The sequence below is a fragment of the Strigops habroptila genome, chromosome 6 (genome assembly GCF_004027225.2).
Source record: "Strigops habroptila isolate Jane chromosome 6, bStrHab1.2.pri, whole genome shotgun sequence".
NCBI lineage: Eukaryota > Metazoa > Chordata > Aves > Psittaciformes > Psittacidae > Strigops > Strigops habroptila.
In genome coordinates, this window is record NC_044282.2 from 30,347,779 (window position 1) to 30,374,391 (window position 26,613).

The 26,613-nt window shown below is 35.6% G+C and overlaps 1 protein-coding gene across 4 annotated transcripts in view; it reads right to left on the reverse strand.

Annotated features, from left to right (window-relative positions):
• Positions 1-26,613, reverse strand: part of SENP6 (SUMO specific peptidase 6) — a 77,497-nt gene that overhangs the window by 15,650 nt on the left and 35,234 nt on the right. For 2 of the 4 annotated variants that reach the window (XM_030489720.1, XM_030489722.1), the window contains 13 exons: positions 26,091-26,111; positions 20,752-20,822; positions 19,324-19,469; positions 15,135-15,528; positions 14,080-14,312; positions 11,337-11,507; positions 10,424-10,466; positions 5,930-6,109; positions 2,637-2,863; positions 1,908-2,014; positions 1,696-1,812; positions 758-880; positions 420-512 (listed from right to left, as the gene is read on the reverse strand). In XM_030489720.1, coding sequence (XP_030345580.1) covers positions 420-512; positions 758-880; positions 1,696-1,812; positions 1,908-2,014; positions 2,637-2,863; positions 5,930-6,109; positions 10,424-10,466; positions 11,337-11,507; positions 14,080-14,312; positions 15,135-15,528; positions 19,324-19,469; positions 20,752-20,822; positions 26,091-26,111 — 1,926 coding nt within the window. Of the gene's footprint in view, positions 1-419; positions 513-757; positions 881-1,691; positions 1,813-1,907; positions 2,015-2,636; positions 2,864-5,929; positions 6,110-10,423; positions 10,467-11,336; positions 11,508-14,079; positions 14,313-15,134; positions 15,529-19,323; positions 19,470-20,751; positions 20,823-26,090; positions 26,112-26,613 lie in introns of those variants that run through there. The other 2 variants (XM_030489721.1, XM_030489723.1) reach the window with 2 other exon arrangements.

Below are 26,613 nucleotides of genomic sequence, written 5' to 3' on the forward strand. Positions count from 1 at the left end.
GGGCAGTAGAGATCTTCAACTGCATTTTCTTCCAATGTAGGTTTAATGTAACTAAAGGAGGATTTCATGTATACCATTACAGATCTCATTAGAACAAAAAGGGCTAAAAAAGGTAAATCCAAAAGTTATCAGTGATAACTGCTTAGAAGAACAAACTTCAGAGAACCAGGTAAAACTGATTCTCTGAACTGGTTCAGAAGAAGTACTCAGAAAAGTTCATTTTTGCTCAGTCTTCATTCTGTCTGATACTTCTTAGACTACAACAATGAACTTAAAGGTCTTACATTATTTTTTTTTATCACCTGGAAAAATATGTTTATTCTCTTAATTTTTAACTTCAATTCACACTATAACTTTCAGTTTCAGAATGAGGAAGCTTAAGCCTTTACTAAATGTGATAGAAAGGTACATTTACTTACGCTTCATTAAGGGGAACAAAAATGAAATCTTTCTCAAAAATGTCAACATGTCGTGTCCATGTTTTTACTCGCCCATGTCGTTTCTGTTGTATTCTGCAAGAAAAAAATAGGACTTGTAGGATGGCTTATTTTAATTGAAAGACTAGTTTTCCAGATATTTTCACCTTAACAGCTTCTTAAGATTTTCAAGCTGTATTTTATGTTTGTTATAGGTCTGGAGGCTTCCTAGAGTTCTGCTGATAATATTGTCTGTAAGGCTTTTACCTCTGTAAGGCATCTCTTCTTGTAGTCTTCCCTCTACTTAGCTCTTAGTTAAACTGACTTATCAACAGACTTACGAAAGGTTTGAAGTTTCATGAATATTTCTCCTTTCCCTTTGATTAAGGCGTTTATAGAAGAACGAGCTGAACACATGTATTCTATCAGCATCTTCTTTTTTCAGTTTTTCAAGTACCAAGTATCTAATTAGTTGAAAAAGAAAAAAATTCATGGAGGTGAATTCATCAATGTATTCATCACCAAAGTAAAAAGGACTGCCAATAGTGCTACCTCCCCACCACGTTGTTACTTTCACAAAAGAATATTAGAGCTAACCAACCACAGGAACTAATTAATGCAAAATCTGTGTCAATATTTCAAGATATTAAGTGCTCTGCTCAATCAACAAATTGTTTCACTGCTGTTTTATTTATTTTTTTATCATGGCAGGAAAACAAATTTTCATAAGTATATTACATAAAGACATAAAGAATACATAAAGAATCTAGGAAAGATTCATAGTTTGTAACTGAGCCACTAAACCTCCAAACACTCCCAGAGTGATGCACTGATTTTCTTTTCACTCTAAAATTATTTTAGTAGACTGAAAATTATACACAGCCGCACATAACAATTTAATATGCTTCTAACAGCTGTAGCATCAGTGACACAAAAAAACCATAATGTACTATGTTAATCAGAACAAATGAAATTCCATGGAACACAAAATACTCCAAAAAAACCCAACTGAACTAAAAAAAAAATTGCCTTTTTTTCTCCTTGCAGTTAAAATTCCTCTTCAGATGCTAAGACATTTTAAAGAACCTTTCTTCTAAGTGAGAACAATGTCAAGCAGGATAGGAGAGGAACCAAAATTTCTAGCAAAGATACAAAACCACCTTTTAAATTAGAGCTATATATACTTGGAGACCAAGTATTATCAACTGACCCATGAATTTTTCGTGTAAGAATTTTCAGAGTAAAAGACAACTAAAAACTGATTTGAAATAAAACTTACTTTAAATAAAAATCAATAATAACATCATTCAAAAACTCTCCTTCATTTAGACAATGGAGGTCTTCGTTGGTCACAGAAATACCACCTTTAGCTGGAGGAGGTGGATAAACTATCAACCTGAAAAGAAAAATACAAAATATAATCAATAATAAGTATGTCAGGCTGAAAAAAAACCTCAGAGAATTGATATAGGGCAAAGAGAAATATCTTACTTTTCAATAGGACCAATAAATACTGTATGTGGTTCTCCAATTTCTTCATCATCATCAAAATATGGTAACTGTTTATTTCTCTGCTGCATTTTGGATTCAGAAGCAACCTTAAAAGAATAAAGGCAGTATCAGTTTGCATACTGTGCTCAAATTCACCAACAAGGTAATAAAGCTTTAGGAAGTCCAGCAGTGCAATACCCATTGCTTTTGAGAAGACTTCAAGTTTTTGGTTTGTTTTTTTTTTTTTTTCTTTCCCTTTCCTAATTAATTTCTTACATTAAGGTCTGTTCTTATTTCTTGCAGAGTTGCAAATCTTTCAAATTCTTTAAGAGGAAGTTTTGTTTAAAGAAAGCACTGATTAAATTTAACTACAACACTGCAAGTTAATTTCTTGTTTGAAGTACTACCATTTTACCAGTAGATAAATTTGGAAACAATTACGTTGTCTAATTATAGCACAAATTTCTCATCCCTTAGTAATTTTTAAATTACAACATTACTTGTGGACCATTGTACAACCTTATGATCAAACTAAACACACTAAAAAGTATTCTGAATGCACAGACTATTTCCCATAGTTTCATACCCACCATGAGACAGTCTCAGAATCCTTATATAAAAGCCAGAAGAAATTGTTGGTAATTCTGGGGGGGGTCTAATGACTAGCACGCTATCTTTAGTGTATTTGTAACCCAAATAACATAATGATTTTGACAAAAACATAATTACATTTTTTATTTTGTTTTCTCTGTGAGATGGGCTTCCTTTGGAATTGTCTTCCAAGCACTTGGTAAAAGCAACAAGCCTGCCATTGGCTTCTTCGAAGGAAATTTTCACAAAGAAGTCAGAAATATTATTTCTAATACCAATGTCAGTAATAATTTTTTCAAATATTGAGTTTGCATGAGGATCAAGACCAGTTTCAAAAATCAAAATGATATACTGTTCTTCCTGACCTACAAAAAAGCAGAGAGAAAATTATTCATTTACAAAAGTATGTTGCAAGTGTGAACAGATTTCAAAGACTCATGGGCCAACACCCGCACACATTGTTGACAGTATATGCAAGCAGTAACACACATGTATGCAGACAGACAGAAGAATTAACTACCAAGCCCTTCTACCTACATTTGCAAAAAAAGTGTATTCAACTTCTGCCCTAATCTAGAAATGTTATTACACCTGATAGATTTTTAAAAGACATTGAATGCAAAGCCAAAACACATTCTGAAATAACAGCTTCTCTGCTTAATGACAGTAAGACTCTGTAATCAATACTTTCTCTTTTTCTTATTATAGTTCCTACCCTACTGTTTCAAAACAATTCCAGAAATTATGCATTCAGCATAATTTCCTCTCTATATACGGAAACACCATGCCCTAATTTCTCCCAGGTCAATACTAAAAAGTCTAGAGCAGCTCTCTCTCTCAAAAAAAACCCCAAACCAACAAATCGATCTGTGATACATATATATTCATTTGTGGAAATTTATTAGAAAAGGAGAACTATATTAAGAATGTAGAGGGGCTTTTGTGGTCTCAATGTTTATTATAAAAATGGCTTTCATCTACTTAACCCCTTTAAGATTTATATGTTATTTATTTTAAAATATTTTTGCCTGGTTTTCTCCTACTTTCAAATAGATGTGATTACAAAAGGGAAAATAAAAAGGGAGAACTAAGACAACATATGCTAAATAAAACAAAAACAGTATATGAAATCCCATGGTTCAGGTAGATTCATGGTCTGTCCTCATCTTAGCACACAACATTATTGCTTTTTGAAAATCTTACATATTAAAGTCACCACAGCATATATGCCCCTAGCCTTTTAGCTAAAACAGTCTGCGAGAATCATTTTTACATGGATATACAGCACTGACATCTACATGTCAGCTCTTTCAGGCAATAGAGATTGTGAGAAACAGTGACGTTGAAAAAAATACTGCTTTAACTTGGGGCAGCTACCAACTTGGACACAAAACTTAAAACCACTGCTTAGAGACTAAACTGAATAGAACACTAAGGAGGGAGAAAAAGTACATTTTTGAGATGACTGGTTCCAGACTTAAATGGGAAAATAAGCATGATGCTTTTTGAAAAAGTGGATATAAACCATATACCACTTATTAGAAGCACAAAGTTCTAACGAAACTACTGTTAGTGATTCTAGGCACATGTTGTTAGGTACAGAAGTATAAAAACCTGTAATGGAAATTTCATGAAAGAAAGTTCTTTTTCTCTGATCAGATTTCTGTTACCATAGAAACAGAAATCTCTTAAGGATCTCCAATCCACTGGCAACCAGTTTCATTTCTAAGGAGTACGCATCTAAAGGAGGACAGGAATTGAAAATGTCACAGTCATCAAAATCTTCATCTCCTTACAGAGGTAAGGGGATCTCACCACCCAGAAGAGCAAAGCCCTGCTTTCAGGTCCTGTAACATAAACAATCGAAAACCTCTCTGTCCACAGTGAACTTTCTGTGAGCAGAATATCGCATTCTCTCATGCTAACTCCTGCTAGCCCTAATAAATGTGGCATTTTTTTGGTACTCTGACTTCAACAGGTCAGCCTACCCCTTTACCAAAAGTTGGAGAATGTGTGTCAGATCAATGAGCTATTGTTTAAATACCACCTGTTCACACAATCTTAAAAAATAAAAAAGCAGTAAATTGCACTAGGAGTAATTACTTTGACAGTTAGACACAGGAATAGGATTCAGGCTGCAAATCCCAGTCTCACATAGCTGGCTAACTCAGAGCTGCAGGGACCTGTTTTTCTATAAGACAAGAAGAGTTTCAGGCACATGCATAACCATTTCCCTTTGGTTATTTTTAACTCAGCATGCTAACTGTCCCAAAAAATAATTCTTCAGCAGCATATTTCCCAATTCGCCACCTACAGAATTTAGATGGATAACTGGGTTTTGAGAGGTCCTATTTCGGGAACACACACACAATTGCTTACACAGCTACGGATTCAGGCTTACAGTAATTTCACCGCTCACAAAGCAAACAGCAACTGTCTTATCACAAAGTACTCCTAAGCATCAAGTACAATAAAGCAGTTGGGTATAAAACTAGCTCAGCGCCACAGCCTCAGAGAGAAAAGCTGGGGAGAGAAAGAGAGAAAGACATGAAGGAAGGGTTTCTTACCCACACAACTCAGGCAACTTTCTTTTTTTACTTGTGAACACCTGTGTTCACTTGGGGTCTAATGCCTGCTGCCAGGGTTGTCTGTAGCTCCCCTGCATGCTCTCTAATTACTTTGTAATTATAATACTCCTTACAGTTCATACTTTTTATAGGAAGTGGATGAGGTTATTATAATAGTATTATGTGTTAGAAGCACACAATTCTGAGATTGTTGAAAGCATTCTTCCTCCATTTGAACGCATCATGTATCTATGAAGCTGAGTGTAAGTATAAATAACCACAAAATTTAACCTAAAGAAAAGCCTATTTAAGGGGAAGAGGGCTATGCTAATTTAGAATACAATAGTGTGCATATTAAGATGTTAGACCCTTGAGGAAAACTATGTTGAAATTAACTTTAAGATACCTGAATACAGTCTACTTAGTTTCCAAGCAGACGTTTCTCTACATCACAAAATCACTACAAGTATATCAGGAAAAATAACAAGCCAACTCACAGTTTCTACTGAAACTCGGGCCTGTAAACAGAGCAGCACAGAAAGCAGAAGGAAGTATACCCAAAACTGTCCTATAAACATAAAGGCCCAAAAGCTAAACAGACTTGCTTTCACAGTACAAATATTAGTGGAAAAAAGTTATACTAAACTGACCAACCGTTGTAACTAGCACATGTCTGGACAGACAGAAGACTACACTTTTACCAAGCCGTTCTAAACTGTATTTCTCATCAGCCTGGTAAGGTGATAGTGTCTGGAAAAACACGACAGCTGCCCCAGCCAATGATGCCAATTTTAGTGTTTTGTGCACTCTGTCACATTAAAAAGCAATTTAAAGAGAATAGTAGACTAAAATTGTTTTACTTACTGTCTCCTTTACATTCGTACCAGACATTATCTTTACTCATTTTCAGTTGTTCTCTCAGGCTACTACAGGTTGATGGTACTGTTTGTAAGAAAACTACTGGTAATTTTCGTACACTACACCATTCACATTTGGTAAGTTCTGAAGTTTTCAAGTTAATCTCTCGGATATCACTTTCTGATTCTAGAAGAAAAAAATGACATTATATTAAATTATAGTAAAAATACATAGGTTTCCTTTGCAATTTCCCCCTTGATTTTAACAAGGAATCAGTATGTGCTCATTAACTTTCTAAAGAGTTTTTTAACTCTGAAATTAACCCATATTCAGGAAGTGATGCCTGTTAATATCTTACAAGACAAACTGAACTCCACTCTTACCCGTCAGGAAAGTAATCAGAAACAAACTGTTTTCTTCTCACCAACTTTAATCCAGTTTTCATTCCACAGAAAAAAAAAAACATTTCCAGTGATTTAAATTCAAAACTATTGCTATGTCATATTTTACAACAAGTTTCTAAAACTTTCTTTGTAGACTTACCTTTGATCAAGCTCCCTTATGAAAAATAACTTCAAAATTAAGAGAATAAACACACGCAGAGAAACATGATTGTCTGAGGAAAAGGTACTGCTCTCAATTTACTACTAAAGAAAAATGTCAGCAACCTGGTCAATTTTTAACAATACATCTGATGATTAGCAATGCCAATGTTGAGTATTTTACAGGTTTGACAGAATTATAAAAATGGAAGGAAAAATGCGTGAAGTCAAAGTTCTTTAAATTTGTGAAAAGGCCCAAAAGTTCAATGCCAGTAATTATGTCAGGATCAGTAAAATGATTACTGGTAGGCAGTTAAAGCTTTATTTAGTGGCAGCCTCCACCACAAAAACTATGTAGGGACCAAACCACAGACAGGACAAAAGGAGAAATGGAGCCAACATAAAGTCCTTCTAATAAAAATCAAGGCAACAAGTCTGCCTCCTCCTCCTTTCCCTGTAAAAAGGAAGAGACAGTGCACGGAATTCCTGAAAAGACTAAGGCTTTTATTAAGTTAAATTCTAGTAAATATTCCGTGGTCAGACAGATGGTGAGTGAAAATTAGTAAAACTATTACCACCTAATCTGCATCACCCTGAACATAACTGCAGAAAACCATACAATAAAAAAAAATAAAGTCTATACTCTACATCCTCCTTTCTGTTGGCTACTGAATTCACTCCTGTGGCTCCCATAAAGGGAGTCTGCTGCTTGTAAAGACAGGGCAAATAGTCAAACAGTTACCCAAAGCAAGTATTCACTGGCAGACTGGAAGTGGTGGCCACCAGAGCTTCTGCAGAGCAAAGCAGCTCTCCTTTCTTCTAAACTTCCAATACTCCTGGTCCCACTAACTGGGGAAGAAGCAGCCCAGCTCTGAGTCAGGCTGCAGAAACAACATGCTCCCTTAAAACCCACTGGGCAGCAGAAATATGCTACATGTATCCAACTAGTCCATCTCTTTGCACCGATTCTCCTTCCTCTCCCTAGGGACTTGCATAGAAGAAAAGAAAGCTAGTAACTAAATGAAAATCTATAGATGACTCTTCATTTATGAGTCTTCCCTTCCCCCCATTTTGTTTAAAACAAAAACCAAAATGGTTTTCCAAAGCTAGGCTGTAATACCTCAGTGTCTATCATAATACTTCAATTTTCAATCACAGATTACCAGGTTGGAAGGGGACCTCAAGTATCATCTGCTCAAACTTTTCTTGGCAAAAACACTACATAGACTACATGTCCAAGCACCCTGTCCAGCTGAATCTTAAGTGTTCAATATTGGGGAATCCACCACTTCTCTGTGGAGATAATTCCAAAGGCTGATTGTACTCATGGTGAAAATTTTTCCTCTTGTGTCCAGTCAGAATCTCCCCAGGAGTAACTTGTGCCCATTACCACGTCTTTTCCATGGGACTCCTTGTAAAAAGCAAGTCTCCATCTTCTTTGTACCCACACTTTACTAAAACATGGTGATAAGGTCTCCCCTGAGCCTTCTTTTCTTTAGGCTGAACAAACCCAGTTCTTTCAGCCCTTCCTCACACGTCAGGCTTCCCAGTCCTTTGATGATCTTTGTGGCCCTTCTCTGGACCCTTTCCATCTTTTTTGTATAGTGGGGACCAAAACTGAACACAGTATTCCAGGTATGGCCTGAAAAGCACTAAGTAGAGTTGGATAATGACATCTTTATCTCTGCTGGGGATGCCCCTGTTGATGCAACCCAGCATCCTGTTGGTTTTCTCTGCCACAGCTGCATCCTGTTAACTCATACTGAGCTTGCTGTCTACTGGGACCGACAGATCTACTCCCCAGCTGGGTAGATCCCAGCCTGTGCTGCACACCTAGATTACATTTTCCCAGGTGCAAGACCTTAACACTTGTCCTTGCTGAAATTCATAAGGTTCTTGTTAGCCCACTCTTCCAGCCTATTCAGGTAATCCTGCAGGGTGGCTCTCCTTTCCAAAATGTCTATTTCCCCACTCAGTTCAGTAGCATTAGCAAACTTTGGCAAGGTATACTTAATGCCATTTTCCAGATCACCTATGAAAGTATTAAGCAGCGCTGGGCCCAATATCAATCCCCGGGGGACCCCACTTGTGACAGGTCGTCAGTTTGAAAAGGAGCTGTTTACCACCACCCTCTGGGTGCAGCCTGTCAGCCAGTTCTCCTTCCTAAATGAAAACACTTAATTCATTTTACCTAATTTCTCACTTTCAGAAGCAGACCATAGGAAAGACAATCCCAACTTAGAACCAGATTCAACCCATTTAACTGAAGCATACAGGTCCTTCTAACTGTGTCTAGATAGAAAACATTGCCAAAACATGACCTAGCTGGTCTTTGGAGAAAACGGAATCCTTGTGACTGTGTTTACATTGAGATGAAGCATATTGCATTTCCTGTGTGAAGAAGGCTGTCTACTCTTCAGATGAAAATTTAGATTATATTTATCTTGCATTAAAACAAGCATCTTATAACACATTTCACCATAAATGCCTTAACCTGTGAACAATATTTCCTGTAACACTGACATAAGACAGACGATAGGACTTATCCATTAAAGGCAACATGAATAGGGTTTTTTACACATTAGAAAGCTGTTCCCTTGAAACACCAGTTGGGAGTTGCAGAAAACTGAGAAGAAATGTGAGGAGAATTTTGAGAACTTGACATATATTTATGCATGCAAAACCAGGCTCAAGACAGGACAGTACTGCTGTTTCTACAGCTGTTCAAAGCATTTGCCTTTCCATGAAAAAGCATGACCATTGTAATAATCCTAAAGAAAAAAAAAAAAGGTGTCATTTTTATTTCGAGACCCTTACTTGTATTTAATGAAGCTAGCTGGGAATGCACCCATCCTCCTCCAGATGCAAAACTCAAAAAAACCCTAAAGAGCACATGTTCCAACAAACGCAGCATTTAATGAGTTGCCATTTTTATGCTATTGAATGATCAAGTCCCATGGAAATAATTTCACCACGCAGCTGTTTTGACTAAAAATTGACAGATATTTACTACAAATTTTAATAAGCTTTTTAGTGGTTTGGAGTGGGGGTTTTTTAATACATTTAATGCATGAAAAGTGGTAGTTTCTATGCATCTCTATTTTAGATGCAACAGAAACTTAAACACTTGAGTGAGCAAAGGCTACGCTTATATTTACAGGTTGTCAGACACTTTTTTGCATATAATAATGCCAAAATGCAATAGTTCTCTTTTACAAATAACAAAATACAAAATTGAACAGGACTGCATCTTCATGGAAAGTTAAGATTAACAAAAGGAGGCAAAGCTTGCTTTCAGGCTCAAAGCAAAATCCTACAAAAGAAAACAAAGGAAATAGAGCAACAGTTGTAAGCTCGCCATTTCCTAAACTATGTCACCGCATTTCTTTCAGTAACATGAAATATACAAGTTTAGGCTAGAGAAGAAAAAATTTGCAAGGTAGATACAGACAGGAAAGCTCTGATACAGCTGGGTGGTTTTTACTGCCTACTTAAGCCTCTCAAATGAAAGAACTAAGGAAGTGTTAAAGAGATAACACCTTTTATAGGAGGTTACTCTTGCCTCTTGTTTTTGCTAATCGTTTTCAAGACAACCTTTGCCAACCATCACCAGAATATCTACAGCTCTTCAACTAGTATGAAGGGGAAGAACTAAAGACCCAGTTGCAAGCACACCACAAATTGCTAATTCCTGCTATCTGTGAATTTCTTTCTGTCAGTAGAAGGCAGAGATAATGCAAAATCATTTTGGTTTTTATCCACCAGGCAGTTCAGGTGAAATTTATACCCTCTCTCACCCCCCCCTTATTTGGGTGCAGGCACCCAGTATAATTTATTATGTACATGACAAAAGCAGAATCAACATTTAATTATGATTCACTTGATAGTTCCTTTGACAAAGTTTCTTCATTCAGCATACATATAGCGAGTATTAACGTGAAAGTAAAGATGCACTCACCTTCTTGACTTTCTAGGCGTATTTTGATATAATCCAGGCAAAACTGTGGAACACAACACAACAGTAAGATTTCACATCTTCTCCAGACCAAAACTGACTTAATGCCTTTCAACTGTTAGTAAACCTATTTCATTTGACTAAGTACTTAAGTAATGAGAAAAATTTAAAATAAAAATGTAAAATGCAATTTTTAAAAAAAACCCCAAAGTGTACACTTTTGCACAACTCAAGGAAGCAAGTGTATCAGTAACTATTCAGTGTCTCTTTCAGTCATAGTGACTGTCGAAACTTAAGATTTACGTACTTAATTTTCAAAAAGGTTTAAAATACTCCGAAAAATGCCACAAATCATAAGGAGGAAAAAAAAATCCTCAGAAGAGAATGTCACCTATCACTATCAGTATTTAAGCAAATCAAGCAATAGCGTTTTGCAGAGAGGTGGAAAGAATGAGTAATACCTCTCTGCTATGTATGTGGTTACTCCAGCAAAAAGTATCCATTTTATCTTGCTTACTGCATAAAGCTAACATGGAATGTCTCCTTGAAAGTCCCCATGTAACTTAGAAGGCTAACAAAAAAAAGTTCTATAGAAGCAAAATTATTCAGCTGCAGACATGCTTATTCCTGTAGCTGTTGTCTTCAATGTTCTTAACAAATGCACACTCATCCATAAGCCCCTCCCTAACCATGTAAACAGGGTTTTCAAGAGGTTTGCAGGCATGATGTTTCTATGAAACACCAGCACTAGATCATATGCATTAGTACGTAACAGTACTTGGGGATTCTTTGGGAATCTCAGCCTCTGAAGTTAGAGAAACTTACTGTTCCAGGCAAAGGCAAAATATGTTATTCAAGTATGAAAATAACAATGCCTACCAAAACCTGAAATTTGTCAAATAACAAGTTTACTTACAATCACAGGTTCCACTACCATTCTTCGTAGCGTTCCTATTCGTATACTTCGACAGTTCAGAATGACACTTTCACAGGAATTTTGATAATTTAGTGGTACAGCCTCAGTTACAATCTCTTGAGAAATAACTTTACGACGTTTTATTGGAGTGTTAGACACAATGTTCCCAAACTGAAAAGTAATTGTCAAGGTTTCAGAATGTCTCACTAAGATTTATTGCTAAAACAGGCTTGTTAAAAACTAGTGACTTAATTTTCAGTACCTTCTTGCTGGTCAACAGGATTACTTACTATAGCATCCACCTCAACCATATACAAAAGGCAAAGATTTCCTAAAAGACTTTTTGGAACACCTCAAGATATTATTATTGCTAGATTCAAAGGGAAAAAAAAAAACCACACAAAAAAACCCAACAAAACCTAACACTTGTAGACGTTTTGTTAATATTTCCAAATCACAAACAGCGCTTCTAAAATTGCCAAAACCAATTTAGTTTTTGTCATTTTGAAACACTCTGCAGCCTGACAAAATAAGGTTATTTTTAATATAATTTATTTGTTTATATATACATAAAAAAACCTAATGCTGTAAAACCACCACAATGTTGGTGGGTTTATTTTTTCTTTCAGTTTTTATTACTCCAAGCTTTTGGTGACTGAAAACACCGAGTAATTACTGAAGTACAGTGCATCATCACATTAGCAGGAGTGCAATCTTCAAGAAACTTAAATAAATTAGCCCAATAAAAATTCCTTAAAGCGACTCCACACAACTATTAAGATGTTTTTAGGACAGATTCCAGGGCCAGAAGACTAAATATTGAGTTTGGCTCCAGTTCAAGAAAGTCTCCAGATACTGATGGAAGCTCTACTCTCCATGAAGTCTCCTGTTTACCAATAGAACAATATTTTTAAAAAGTATTAAAATGACAGAAGGCTGGCTGATAGCTGCCAGATTAATGTAATTCTTGTATTGCTCATATTGCTCTATTTTCTTGAAGGATTTTCTATAAGCTAGTCTTTTCTTTGGTATTTATATTGTTTCATAGAGATGTCCATTAATAAACATTCTTTTGGGTTACAAAAGACAATTAAACTCCCACAGAAAAACATTTTAAGGTCTCCAATATTTCTATTAAGACTAAATCTTGACAACTGTGCTGAAGTCCCTAATCACTATGGCCTACCTTGGCCACAATTCAAAATACACTTTTGGATGTTTCATCTAACTATAGTGGAGAAGGCAGATTCTAAACCCCTGTAACTAAAATACTTTCCTAAGACTCTTGTTGAAGACAGCTTTTCATTTTTGTCTGCTGGACTAGCTAAATGTTATTAGAAGCTCAAAACTAAATCACAGGCAAACAGTAAACTAGAAAACATTAATGTCGTGCTACATTCAAGCAGCCTCTTCAGTAAAGAATGAATGAATATTTTGAGAGAAACACAAATGAACAAAATTTCTTAAAGCCTTAAAGCTTTTTCTATTTTATCTATTATATTTTCTATTATATCAGTCCATAGCTGAAATTCTTGGTAGTTTCCTTGAATCAATACAAAGTTTGTGTTAAATTGCACCAAAAAAACCCAACAAAAATCAGTTTTCCAAAGCAAACTCTTGCCTATTTTTGTCTACAATATGCAGTTAATTTCCAATTTTACAACTGGTTCTTGAAGACTAGTGAACAGGAACATATGGATATACACAGGAAATCATTCTATGATTCTATGAAAACATTTGGGAGGGTTTCAGAAGTTTTAGACACCAGTGCCTTCACAATGCAACGTTTTCAATTAATCCAGCACATAAAGTCAGAGTAATTGAAATTCAAAACTAATTATCATCCAAGCTTTACTGTAGGCTAGAGGTTCAAAAGCTTCATATTGCTAGTGGTGACCTACTATACACCACATTATAAACATCCATAATGGCATCAATTACAGCACTACAATGTTGGCTTCTGAATCTCAATATAATATGAAAGTTTTGGCATCATTACTTTAGCATTCTAACTCAGGAAACACAAAGGATTTGAGACAGCAGGTGGAAATCTGATCAAATACTCTTGTTAAACCAAACTCACAACAGTGAAACTGGACAGGTGACCCAAAAATGGTTTTAATCTGCACTATTAACACCAGTTGCCACAGGGAATTCTTCGTAATGGCTCACTATTGAGGTGGGTAAGATTTTAACATACTGTGAAAAGTGTCCCCTTTGATGGCACTTAAGTTCATGGTGCATTTTTTGTCTTTGTTTATTCAATTCTTGCAGCGGCACTCAACTGAAAAACAAAAGTCCCCCAATGAAATCCCAAAAATAAGTGCTATTAATTGGGACAGTTGTCAAAGTATTTTGATTCTAAAGGGCCACTATTGTTCCCAATATCTCTTTTCATGTTTAACTTTGTATGTCCAAAGTCTTACCAGGCAACAGCTGGTACTGACATTCTTCTGTAAACTATGCAGGCCCTTTAGCTTCGTAGAGATACCCTGCCCAGTCTCAAAGAGTATACATTCAACACAGAAGCGTCTATGTTAAAATCAGTCAGAACGCTTGTAAAAATATAATGAACATATTTTGTTATGTTTCCGGTATTATGTAAGCAGAGATACTACTTGATGAGCTACTAAATAATAAAAGCATTCAAATATAGTCAACTTCTGACAATGCAAAACAAGGCTTTACATTTTCCATTTATGATTTGATTTTTGTTTTGTTTAAACAAAGCATTAAATAGTACCTGATCTTTCATTCTTGCTTTTCTTGGTAGTGTGACTGCAATTTCTGTATCTGTTGTTATACTACCTATTCTCTGTTCTATTCCACAACTGTTTTCCTTTAATGCTGCTTCCACCTTTCCTGTAGAAGGAGCTGGGGAGGAGCGGGCTGAATCTGCAGGACGAGGTGAAATGCTTTCCATTCTCCTAGTGCTGCCACTATCCTCCTCATCATCATCATCACTAGACAAAACAACTAAACAGAAAATATTAAATTCTCAACCACTACATTTTTCTGTAACAGAAATTTCAAGCAATAGCTTAAAAATAATTTACGTAATTGTCCTGCAGTGCCAAAAAAAGTCCACATTTATCATTATATTATGCTTTTACTACTGTTTATTTGGAATCTGCTTGCAGGTGCTCTCTCCCTCATTTTTTATTTCTCGCAACTAACTACACAAGAAATGGATATCATTAATTTGCCTCTAGACACAGAAGCAAAGCCATACATTTCTTGGTGCAATCAAGCATTGACAGCGAATAATACGACTTAAAGAGAAACTGAGAAGAGAAATTATGAATGAGATTACTCAAATCAGTAACACAACATGGTCTAGTAAACTAGGCATGGAACTAGAAACATAATTTCCCAAATTCCAGTTCCTTCCTGCTTATAAATTAATTTGAGTTTATACAGAGAAAGCACAAAAATTAACATTTTACAAGTTATGAAAGAGGGAAAAATATAAAATAAATACTCAAAGACTGTCCCTTTGGGAGAATGAACGATGGAATTCTGCTAAGAATGCTTTTTTAAACCTTATAAAGTACAAGTCTTTTTTAAAACAAACGAGATTCATAAAATAATTTTTGTTTTCCTCAATGATGATCTTTCTCAAAAAGTACCTCAGTATATGAAAAAGAAATTATAAAAAAGTATGTCCCACTTCCCCAAGAACACATCCACAAAACAATTCCATCCAAAATCAGTAACATAAACCTGCAAGGACAGTTCCTTTATTATACAATATTTAGGGTTTCCAGTTTATGACTACAGTCATAAAAAGATACTTACTTGGATCATTTAGTTCAGATGGTCTTGTACTCCTCTGTCTTAAGCTTCCTGTAATTTTAGGATTTTTTGTCCCAGTTATAAGACCAACTTTTCCGTTCTGTCGCAACATAGAATGTCCTACAACTTCATTACTCAGTAGAATATCCGTTGGACCCTTCCCAACAGCAGAACTATAAAACTTCTTTGTGTTGAACCCTGTACCTGAAGATTTTTGCCCTGTTGAATTCTGATGTATTGAAGAACGTGATAAAGGTCCCACAGATTCACTTAATGTCACAGTTTGTCTGGAGACTCTTTGCAGAGAAGCACTTTCACAATGTCGGCATTTGGTCTGATTTTCATTCGCCCGCCCACAATTTGGGCAATTAGTAGAATAATCAATTTGTTCCAAAAGCTAGAGAAACATACACAAGATCAGTAACTGGGTAAGTACAGTGATACCATTTTGAAATCTTGCATTTAATTTCTGTTCAGAATGAAGACTGATAACACCATATTAGCATTTTAGAGAATGAAAACTGTTCTAACAGGAACAAATGTAATTTGTGGTAATTTTTTAAAAGTTATTAATGCTGGACAACTCAGATTTTCCTTCCTGCCTTTTCTCTTTCCATACGTAAAAGGTTGCACACCGTTCAGATGATACACACATCCACCAGCAAGAAGGTCCAGTTACATCATTTCTGTAAAAACAGTTTCATTTGACAAAAATAAAGTAACCTAAGAATCCATAGAGCAACGCTAAAGAGGACTAGAAGCAGGTCACGAAGTTAATTTGTCCTCCCAAGATATCTTCTAACAACCTGGCAAAGCATGTAGAAAAATCACTGCTCCACAGAAAAAAAAAAACAAAACCCCAAAAAAAAGGCAAAAAAGCCAGGAGGAAGGGGGTGTGGAAATAGGAAATACACTGCTCTAGAGTCCAGGATCTCAGAAAAGAAAACTGGACTTGAGGAGAAGGAGTTCTCCAAACTTTCAAGAGCAAAGCAGGGGCCACAATGGAAAATATGGACAATGTATCCTATCATGGCAAAGGCACGATTTTTCAAAACATAGCTATCACCCCCAGCCATGAACAAACACTTATCCAATAACCAGGACTTCCTTAGGTGTGGGATCTTCAATCATTTCAGAAAAACCCAAACAAACGTAAAGTCACATAAGGAGTACATTTTTTTTCTGCAGTTTAAAAAAGCTACACATACCATAGTAAAACGGATGCAAAAAAACCCAGCATATAAAATGTATCAGACCTTCAGCCTTTAAAACCTGAGTGGTGGGATAAATAGCAAGTAACATGAAAACTGGTCGTGTGCCTCGGTGCCCAGTTACAGGATGTAGTTTTCACAAAGATACTGCATTGAAGAGTTTCAATCAGACATTAAAATATTCAACAGAAGCTACGAATTGTACCTGAAGGATCTTAAGTACAGAATAAATGCACACCTCTACTTCAACCACACACCCAAAATTTAAAACCAACTTCCTTTCCATGGTTTGAGAGCCTACATCTTGATGGTAGGGGTAGCAGTGTTTAATTAAGAGGGGTATACTCTTCTTTTAGACTTTAACTACTTAAACAGATGAGTTCTACCTAAATGTGTCTGCCATGTAACTTGTCTGATACAGCATTTTTTTAAACTGAAACCCGTAAAACACAAATACTATATGCCCTATACAAATACTCTGCCCTACATCTAAAAGTTTCAGAATCCAAAGCTTTTGTTATTTTTCAGCTTTTAGTTTAGTAAGCACATATGATGCAGAGAATCCTCCTTCCTTTAAAAATTATGTACACTTTTAACAATTAAAAAGTGCAACCTGTTATAGCCTAGTAAGATGAAAACCATTTGCACATTGCCTGACAAGCAGCTGGTTATGTTTGTAATTCCTCTGGCACAAAACCACAGCTAACACTTTCTAATTGTTCAGAGGTTCCATAAACCTCCAATCAATCTTCTGCACACTTTGACAACTCACAGCTCATGGAAATGCATACGGTTCCTGACAAATGCATAAATTATTGCATTAAATCTCTTTACTGTAATAAAGGATAAAACCCTTAACCCATTTAAAAAAGGAAAAAAAACAAGAGTTGTGCTAGTGAATTCAGTCGCAGCAAGATCTGGTTTATATCCAGAAGGTGTATCCTCAATCTATACAGTCTTATGGGATCATAACTATCCCATAGGACTGGAGTAAAGATTCATCTAGCCCTGTGCTATACTTTCAGCCCTGGCCATTGGTAGATGGCTGGGAGCATAGCCAGCAGAGTAAGGACATATCCTCCTTATTTGATTTAATTACCAATTTAGACATTTCCTGAGTCAATGATTGAATTGAAACAAACCTTTTTAATGATGATATAGCCTCACAAATTTTATCAATCCCTTCTCAAAATCTCATAATACATTGTGTGAAAAATATGGGGGTTGCTTTTCTTAAGCTTACTGCTTGACAGTATTACCACATGCACTCAGCTCTAGGGTCTGAGAAAAAGTAACTGGTTTCCACTCATGACTGCTGGTGTTCTCAATTTTACAGATTTCTAAGATATGCACGGGAAAAAGTACTAGATGTAATTGTTAAATACTGCTTACAAATGCGGTTTTTCTGATGGCTTTGAAAATTAAATCATGCCCCTGGAACAACGTAATCTAGTCTGACACTTTTTTATCAGGGAGACAGAGAACAGCTGCTTGTAGCAATGTGGTCAACTACATGTAATCTAGCTCAAGGACACGAAGCTGCTGATGCTTGTACATGCAGCTGTGGCCTCATTTTCCACATGTATACCATCAAGGAAGTAGTTCTGGCCTTGCAAAAGGAAGGAATGTGTTCAAAGCACACCTTGCTCCAACATGTAAACAGTCTTCAAGTTAGAGCTAGGAGTTACTGCAAATGATCTACGCTGATCAAAATCCAGCCAACGAACGATGAGGCTGCTCTCCTTCCTCTCATGCTAATTCACGTAAATTGTAAGGAAGACATAAAGATGACATTTGTTAGATCTTCAGACGGTTTTGTTTTTAAATTGTTTTTTCTTTTTCTTTTTTTTTTTTAATCAAGGCTCCATTTATTTTTAAATTGTTTTCTTCAATTATCATTTCAATCTAGAAGATTGTTTTCTTCTTTTGTCTCTTACTGGATAGAACATAAGGTAGGCTGCACTGAATATCTTACTTTTTTAAACAAACATAAATGAAGTTATCAATGTAATGCTTAATACAAACCCCACAGAACTATAATGTCTTTTGTTTTTAACTGCTTTGTTACTTCATCACTTAGCTTATACAGATCATACCTATATAGATATCATACTGTCGTGGTTTAAGATCAAAACTTCAGCTATTAAAATTTCCAAACAACATCATATTAATTAACTAAATATGCAATGGAAATGCATAAGAGTACCACCAAGTGTTTCATCTTAAAAAAGAAATACAGTCAGACTTAGTTTCTAATACACACGAGCAAACACAAGCTGATTATATACAATAATCAAAGATCTACTTTTTTTTTTAACCAAGATCTCCTTGCAGGAAGCTTTGCTTTCATAGACATACAGTGTGACCTGTACGTAGGCATTATGAATCTTCCACTGCAACCTGGGAAAATGGTAACAAATACAGAAAGCCTTATAGGAATTCCCAAAATATCCAACAGCTGATGTTCAAAAAAGTTCCAGACAAAACATCCTGGTTGGCTGCATCCAGGTCAGAGAATGCCATTTGGATATCTGTGCTGGTTTCACTGGAAAGGAAAGCAACTTAGGAAGAAGTACCTGCATCTTTGCAGTACCTCTATTGTTATCAGTACAAAAAATCTTGACACTAAAAACGCCAAAGATACCAACATGTGTCAAAGAGTAAAATCACCCCTCTATTCACAGACAGCAAACCCAAATTATCAGTTTCTGGTTTACAAATCAGCCAATCAATTTAAACACAGGTTCTTTTGCTTTCCAGTGCAGCATGTTTGTTTAAAACCAGAAAATAAATATTTCATAGCTAGTATCAATATAAGCAATTAAATATCTCCATCATAACAACATCTTTAATTATGTAAAACTTTCTCCCAACATTAAGGATTTTTAGAACATTATTTTACAACCAAATGCCTGTTTTTAAAATATGCATCAACTTCCAAAGTTAATCAGAAGTTTACATGTTTTTAAAATCTAACCCACCTTTAACTGAGTTAAGCATTTTTTTGTAGCAGAAGATAGAGTCAAGTCAGATTGATATGAATTGCAGTGACGTTTCTGTTGCACCTTTCTCTTAATTTCAGATTCTGATTCCGATTCTGACTCTTCTCTGTTTTCCATTATACTGTCTAGGAGGGAAAAAAAAAAAGCAAAAATGTTAACAAGAAATACTTATTCATATGCTGTTAAAATTATGATCAACTTAATTTTTCACATACACTAACTTGAACTAAACATAAACACATTTTTAAACATCCAACAAACTACACTGCTTTAAGTGTCTCGTGATTTTGTTGTATGAATAAAAAAAAAAAAATCCCTGAAGTAATGTTGGTTTATTAATACTATTTCAGTTTCTCTCGGTGACAATTTGTAGCCTAGTATCTTTGGAGGAGACTTTGGACTTTAAAATCTACACTAACTTCACTACAATGAGAATGGAGCATCTGCTACTGAAAGCAGGAGGGGATCTGCTGGATTATGCTGGTGGTAATTTTCACTAAATGACTGCTGGTGAATGCACTTAGAATAATTGGAAATGTTCTGTGCAATTAGGATTTATTCCTTCAACACAAAGACTCAGCAGTACAGTGAACTATACTGCCGTATTCTGTTTTATATTGGGGCATTCATTTAAATACTGGAAGAGTAGAGAAACACAGATGCCCATGAATTAATGTACAGAGTGCGATTTTCTACTTAACATTAACCTGAAAAGGCACAGAAGCGTAACTAGCCAATGCAGACGGCTAAAGCAGCTGAACAGCAGGTTTGCAGACTCTATCTGTACCCGTACTGACAAAGCTCAACCAAACACAGCGATTTTTCTATTCCAATTTCACAATTTTCACACCTCAAAGCAAATGGTATTTTCTCCCTTGTCTCTCCATCAACGGTCCCCAACCAATGATACAAGAGCATATTCCAGCAGAGGCACAGAGCAGTGCTGATGCTGACTCTTCTATTCACTACCTCAGTGCATGCATATACTTGATACCAGGCGTTATTAACCAAGAATGGTACATTTTGTATATACTAACAGTGCTACAGGAGTTCCTTGTCCATAATTCAAGAACAAGCTGGGGGCTTGGGCTCACATTAGATGATCTCCAGAGATCTGTTCCATCTCCAACAATTCTTTGATTCTGAATTTCCCAATTTAGTGGTTTCTAAAATAACTGAAGCCTAATTTAAAATTCCTTATAACATGACTGAATAGGTTGCAGAAATCAGTCAAAAAGGGCAAAATCCTCCTTCATGCACAAAATTGTGTAAATCTAGAATAACATGATATAAGGATATAAACAGATATACTAAAGGTTACACAAAGTTTGCCAACACACACTCTCAAAGCAGGTATTAAAAAAATTATCCTACTTTAAAGAAATGAGAACTCTAAACATAACTTACCCACTCCTTGAGACCGTGGTAACCTAATGTGGTCTGCTTCTACTTTCTGAAGCTGAGGGGGGTATTCTTTTCTGGAAAATGAATTAGGTAGACAGTTGTTCTTTTGACAGACACCATTAAAACTCAGCAATAATTATACAAGGACAAAACAAACCTGAAATGTATCTTGAAAGCTGCAAATAAATAACTTCTCCTCTTACACGCTATTCATATATTTAAGTATTACCAGAACCTTAGGAATAGCTACTGTAAAGGTCTTAGAAGTGTTTCTGATCTAAATCCCCTTTGATCGTAATCAATAGTTCAAGAAACTCCCACTTTCAGACCCAAGTCTTCAAAGATTGAAGCCTGCATCTCCTCCTCTCATTAAGTACAAGACAGATACTTTCAAAAACCAAAAATAGAAACAACTATTATTTTAATACTAAAGTGGATTCCACAAGTTCCACAATTTAAAAAACAGGAAGAGAAGATGCAAAACAGAGGAAAGAGATCTGACGTCAAAAAATGTTGTGGACAAAAATGCAAAAGAACATGGGAGAAGAGATAGTTCCTATATATTTTTTGTGAAAATTTAACAATATAGACAAACTAGTGGATGATAAAAAGTTTTGTTGGTATAATTTGCATAATACACATACCACATTTTTTGTGCAAATTAATGCAATATAAAGCATTATAGTAAGATTTTTTGAGTCTTCTGAAAGATATTTTAAGTTTACAAACAAGTGTGTCAAACTGGCTGCTACCAAATTAAGGCTCCTGAAGCTTACTGCATCTCAGTTACTGTTTGTGGCAGCTCTCTTTCTCAGCTCTCTTACCCTGCTCTGCAGCTGAACATTATGGTTCCTGTTGTAACAGAAGATGGCACACACCTGAAACACAGGAGGCCTTGCCAACAACTTCAGCAGAAACTGTTTTTACCGGCAAGTTAAGCCACAACAATGGGCTGCAAATGGGTCACACACATCCCATACTGCTATTTCTGATTTACAAGCGCATTAATCAACAACAAGGGGGTAAAGCAAACAGCTGTAGACAGTAACATCTCAAACCAACAGCTAAATTTTGATGACCCACCTGACAAAAATTTGGCTCTGACTGAAGCAAAATTCAGCAGTAGGCATAAGTTTTTATTTCTTTCAGCACAGCATTTCCCAATACATCAAATTATAAAGCCTTTGAATTTTCTGCATTCCTAGGTAGTATTTCTCAGGGTTCTCCCTGTTCTTTGGAACAAGATTAATCTACAACACCTTTTGGGATACTGCTTACCTAAACACAAACAAGTTTTACTGTCTTGTGAGGCTGCAGCGTGAAGGAAGACTCCGGCAGAAAGAAGGATTGAGAAAGCGTGGTTGGATTGCAACACAGAATGTAGAGACCTCACAGTACTTAACCCTGAGTGCCCACAAACACATCACAGATGACAGATTAAGTAGTTTATTTGTTACTGATTGTGTCAAATGTGTTTCTGAAGCAATCCTGCTCCCCAAAATTTTTTTTTTTTAAACGTCTGCACACACAAAAACCTGAACCAAAATCAGAGGCTTAATACGAATATTTGTTCAAAAAGTGTATGACTTTTTGGAAGATTTTCTTTAAAAGATTAATCACAAGGGATTACGTTAAAGGCACAATTGGTGGAAATATAAGGCAGAACTCAGATTAATCCCTACATAGCGAGAAGCTATTACTATCAAAACCAATGATAATGACATTCTAAAGGGTAGAAAAAACCCTCTAACACCATTATAGGAGATTTAAAAAAAATATAAACTTTGCAGTAAGGATCTATGAGCTGTTTTCTGACATGTTATCACTATCTCCCAGTAGTATTTAATAACATTAAGTCTTGTTTTGAACATAACCACTGTTTGAAAAAGTATTTTCTGTAAAACATTTTAAATAGACATTTCATCAATATTTAAGATAAAAAATATTGCAACTATTTGACATTTAATTGAAAGCAATGAAAACAATATGGAAATTTAGAATACTAAAATATCTTAAAAATTAGTTTGACAATTGAAGGCCTCTGGACATTTTTAAGTTATTATTTTTCTTCTAAAAATCGTACAGGTTTGTACTACATTTTTAACACGCAACATGTATTTATTGTTTTAAGATGATAATTTGCTTACCATATATCGCTAAAGAATTTTTTGACAATAAATCAGAATACGGTAGCGTTATTTACCCTTCTCTAAATTTTGTGTTATCAGTATAGACTGATATTGATATTTACTAAATGGCCAAACACTTGCAAGAATACACAAGTGCTAACATAAAATGAGTATATTTCTTCTCCCACAATATGCTTTTACTCGTATGCTCGCAATGAACCAGTAACACCCAAATCTAAGTTACAAAAACCACCTCCAAGTCAACGGAGCCTTTCCAACACAGTTTAACTTGGTCAGCAATTCAACATCAGGTTTGAATTTGCTCTGAGGTAGAAACAAAAGCAAAGACAATTTTTAACATTACTTAATTGGAGATTTAACCTGAAAAAAATGCTTTCTTGGAGATAGGGACAGCCCTCCCACAAAAGGGGAGCAACTTGAAGTGCCTCCTACTAGTTTCCTTTCCTGAAAAACCCACACACAAACAAAAGAACTCAGAGCAGAGTCCAGCACCACAAAGTTCTTACAGATGACAAAATGAAGGCTCCCCTCTCAGCACAATGTTCATTGACATTTGAACAGCTGCAGATCCATTAATACCTTCTCTACTTTACTAAGTACTTCGTACACTGAGTGGTTTAATTGCGTGCGAGTGCACAAACAGGATGGAATGGAAACTCTAGTTGTTTTTTCTTAAATCAAACATGATACCTATTTTTAAAAGAACTATTTAGAAAAGAAAAAAAAAATCTTATCAGAGATTAAAAAAACATACAGCACTTCAAAACAAATGCCTTCATGCCGTTAAATCCTAACTTAGAGTCTCCCATTTCAAAATAAATAAATGAGGGATAGAATAGCCGAACAGATTAAGATGCAAGACTATCTACATACTGTGTTTAACAGAAAAAACCCCAAGAAATACAGTACTGGTCGCTGCTCCTACCATCCTACCAAATATTAAAAATATAAAATTTTTTTTTTTTTTTTTTTTTTTTTTGCCTGTTAGGTTTCCCAGAAATATTTAGGAGATCTAGATTCTGCTTGAAGAACAAGGCTTCATGCTCTGAGATTAAATCATTGTAGGCACCTCATCCATTATAAGCAGTTCTGATTTTAATACCTTAAGTACAAGGGAGGTAGACCAGTATTTGATAAAAGCAATCTCAAGAAGTAGCAAAGCATCAAACAGCAAAACATTAATTACAGTACTAAGACAGGTCAGGCTCTTTCTCCAGCAGACATGACAAAAATACTGAGGTAGTCTGAACTGTGGAGAATCCTGAACTTTTGACACATCTTAACAGCTAAGTGGTATGGCATTCTCCATTAAACATGTTTTGCCCAGATAGAATAGTGTCACTGATTTAGTATCTTCAGCACATATTGAAAATTATTGCCTTATTCCTATGCTGATGGAATTGGACTTTAATTATCTTCACATTGGGCTGGTAGACAGATCTCTGTGACACTCTCCAGCCAAAGGGCTGAGGGGTGGTGAACACGACACAGAGGGATGATAACTTCTGTATATGTCAGAGAAGAGTAAATGTAAAGAAAAAACTGCATCTGGGAACTTAGGATACAATGCTGTCTTAGATCAGAGCTTTCAAAACTACCCACAATCTGGTATGAACCACATCGATTTGCGAGAGGCTGCCTTATTCAGCTTTCCTCTGTATATTCACTCTGCCTCTGTATGCTACTATTTGGAAGTATACCACCACAGGCAAGCTGCTGGTTTCCCCATTATTACACAAAAACAGAGTAAAGCATGGTAAGATAGGAACCACCAAGCTGCTGAGGTGAGATTTTCCTTCAGCATGTCTTATAAGAAAAGCAGAGTACAACAGTCAAAAGCTGAAAGAGAGAAGCGGCAGCACAGGGATTTGGGGTTTTAGTACAAAGGTCAGTAGCCCCATCTGGCCCAGAAAGTCAGGAGTTGCAGTTGCACTTATCATGATGGCAATGATTAAAACTAAATTTAGGACCTTCTGCCTAAATCACCTTCCCCTGCTAGGACAGCAACAAAAAGAAGGGAAGGGCAAAAAAGAACATCTCCAGTAGTACTGGATTAAAAAGCAACAGGTGTCCCCAAGGGAAAATTAAGATCACCAGCATGGAACTCAACCCTATTCTTTCATGACATACAGTGCCAAATTAAAAACATTAACTGCTGAATGGCTAACTAATAACATAAATGCAGCACAAGTTAGAACAGGAAAAAATACATAAACTCAAAGCCCAGGCAGCAAAAACACAATCAAATCCCTTCTTAGAGGGCTAACACTAACTGGTGAGTATCTCTGAGATTTCTTTTAAGAAATAACAAAAGGCAGCAAAACAAAAAGGCTCGATTTTACTACTTAATCTAGAAAATCCTGAATTCACAAAGAATAGATCTACACGATATTTCTGCATTATTTATATCCTTATTGGTTAAACATTATATACACTGTTTAAACAATTCAACATGATACCTAGCACATACTATCAAAACCACCTACATAGACACGATATTTACAAAACTTCAATGAATTCATTACTACCAACAAAACATTTCCACTAATATGTAAGTTGAAACTATATAGGAAGAAAACCAAATGTATTTCATATTGCTAATGAAATATTAACAGCAATAAAACAGATGCAAAATGTGTGAGAAATGAGCCTGAAATGAGCAACGAAAAACCAGTATGCCTGGTTTTGCTATACATTTTCTGTTAACTGCTTTAACACATACACTTCATGAACAGAAGGTACACAGTAATGCAATAAAAACCTTTAATGCTATTCAAACCAAGCTGAGATGAGAGTGAAAGCTGTTAAACACCCTACTGAGATACGCTTCAGAACCATTCTATTGCACAAAGTTTGCTACTCTATGAAAAGAATTAGCTGCAAATTCTTAAATTCTGGAGAAAGTTTAAATTTATCTATTTTCACACTGGCTAAGTAAATAGGTACATTACCAGTACAAATGTACTCAAAGCTCACGTCAACACAGCATCTAGAGATGGATGTAAAGATCCTTTTTTGGTAAGAAGGAGTAAGTGAATCACAAAAACCAACCAAAACCGACCAACCCCTATCACACATGAGCAGATATGATCGATTGGATTGAATATTCTTTAACTACAATTGATAAAGCACTCAATCAGTTAATTTTCTTCATGCTCATTGCCATGCTCATTTCATCAACAGTAAGCTTACCTTTCCTTTCGATCCAGATTGCTTAAAATATGAAAAAAGAAAAAAAAACATAAGATGCAAAGCCCCACATGTTTTGCACATCACTAAATTCAAAAGTTATTCAACATAAACTATAACTGTTTCATTGTCTCTTACACTCACTGGACTAGTGTTCAAATGAGCATTATTATTTTTCATAGCATTTTTGTAACAGTAATTATAAACACAAAACCAAATGTTACTTCACAGACAGCAATGGTTCAAATACTACAATGTCTTTCCTCTTTTTCAACATGTAAAATTTGATTAATTCTAAACTCAACCTGGCAATCTCACATAATCTACTGCAGTGTAGAACCTGACATGACAGAATCCTAATACATGAATTAAGCTCAAGCCTCATTTTCAACCCGATTGCCATGCGAATCACGATAAAACAAATTTACATAACAACTTGCTTCCAACTACTCAAAAAATATTTAAGTGTTTAAATTGAGAGGAAAAAAAAAATAAATCCAGAAAGCACTACTTAAACAGTTAGGAG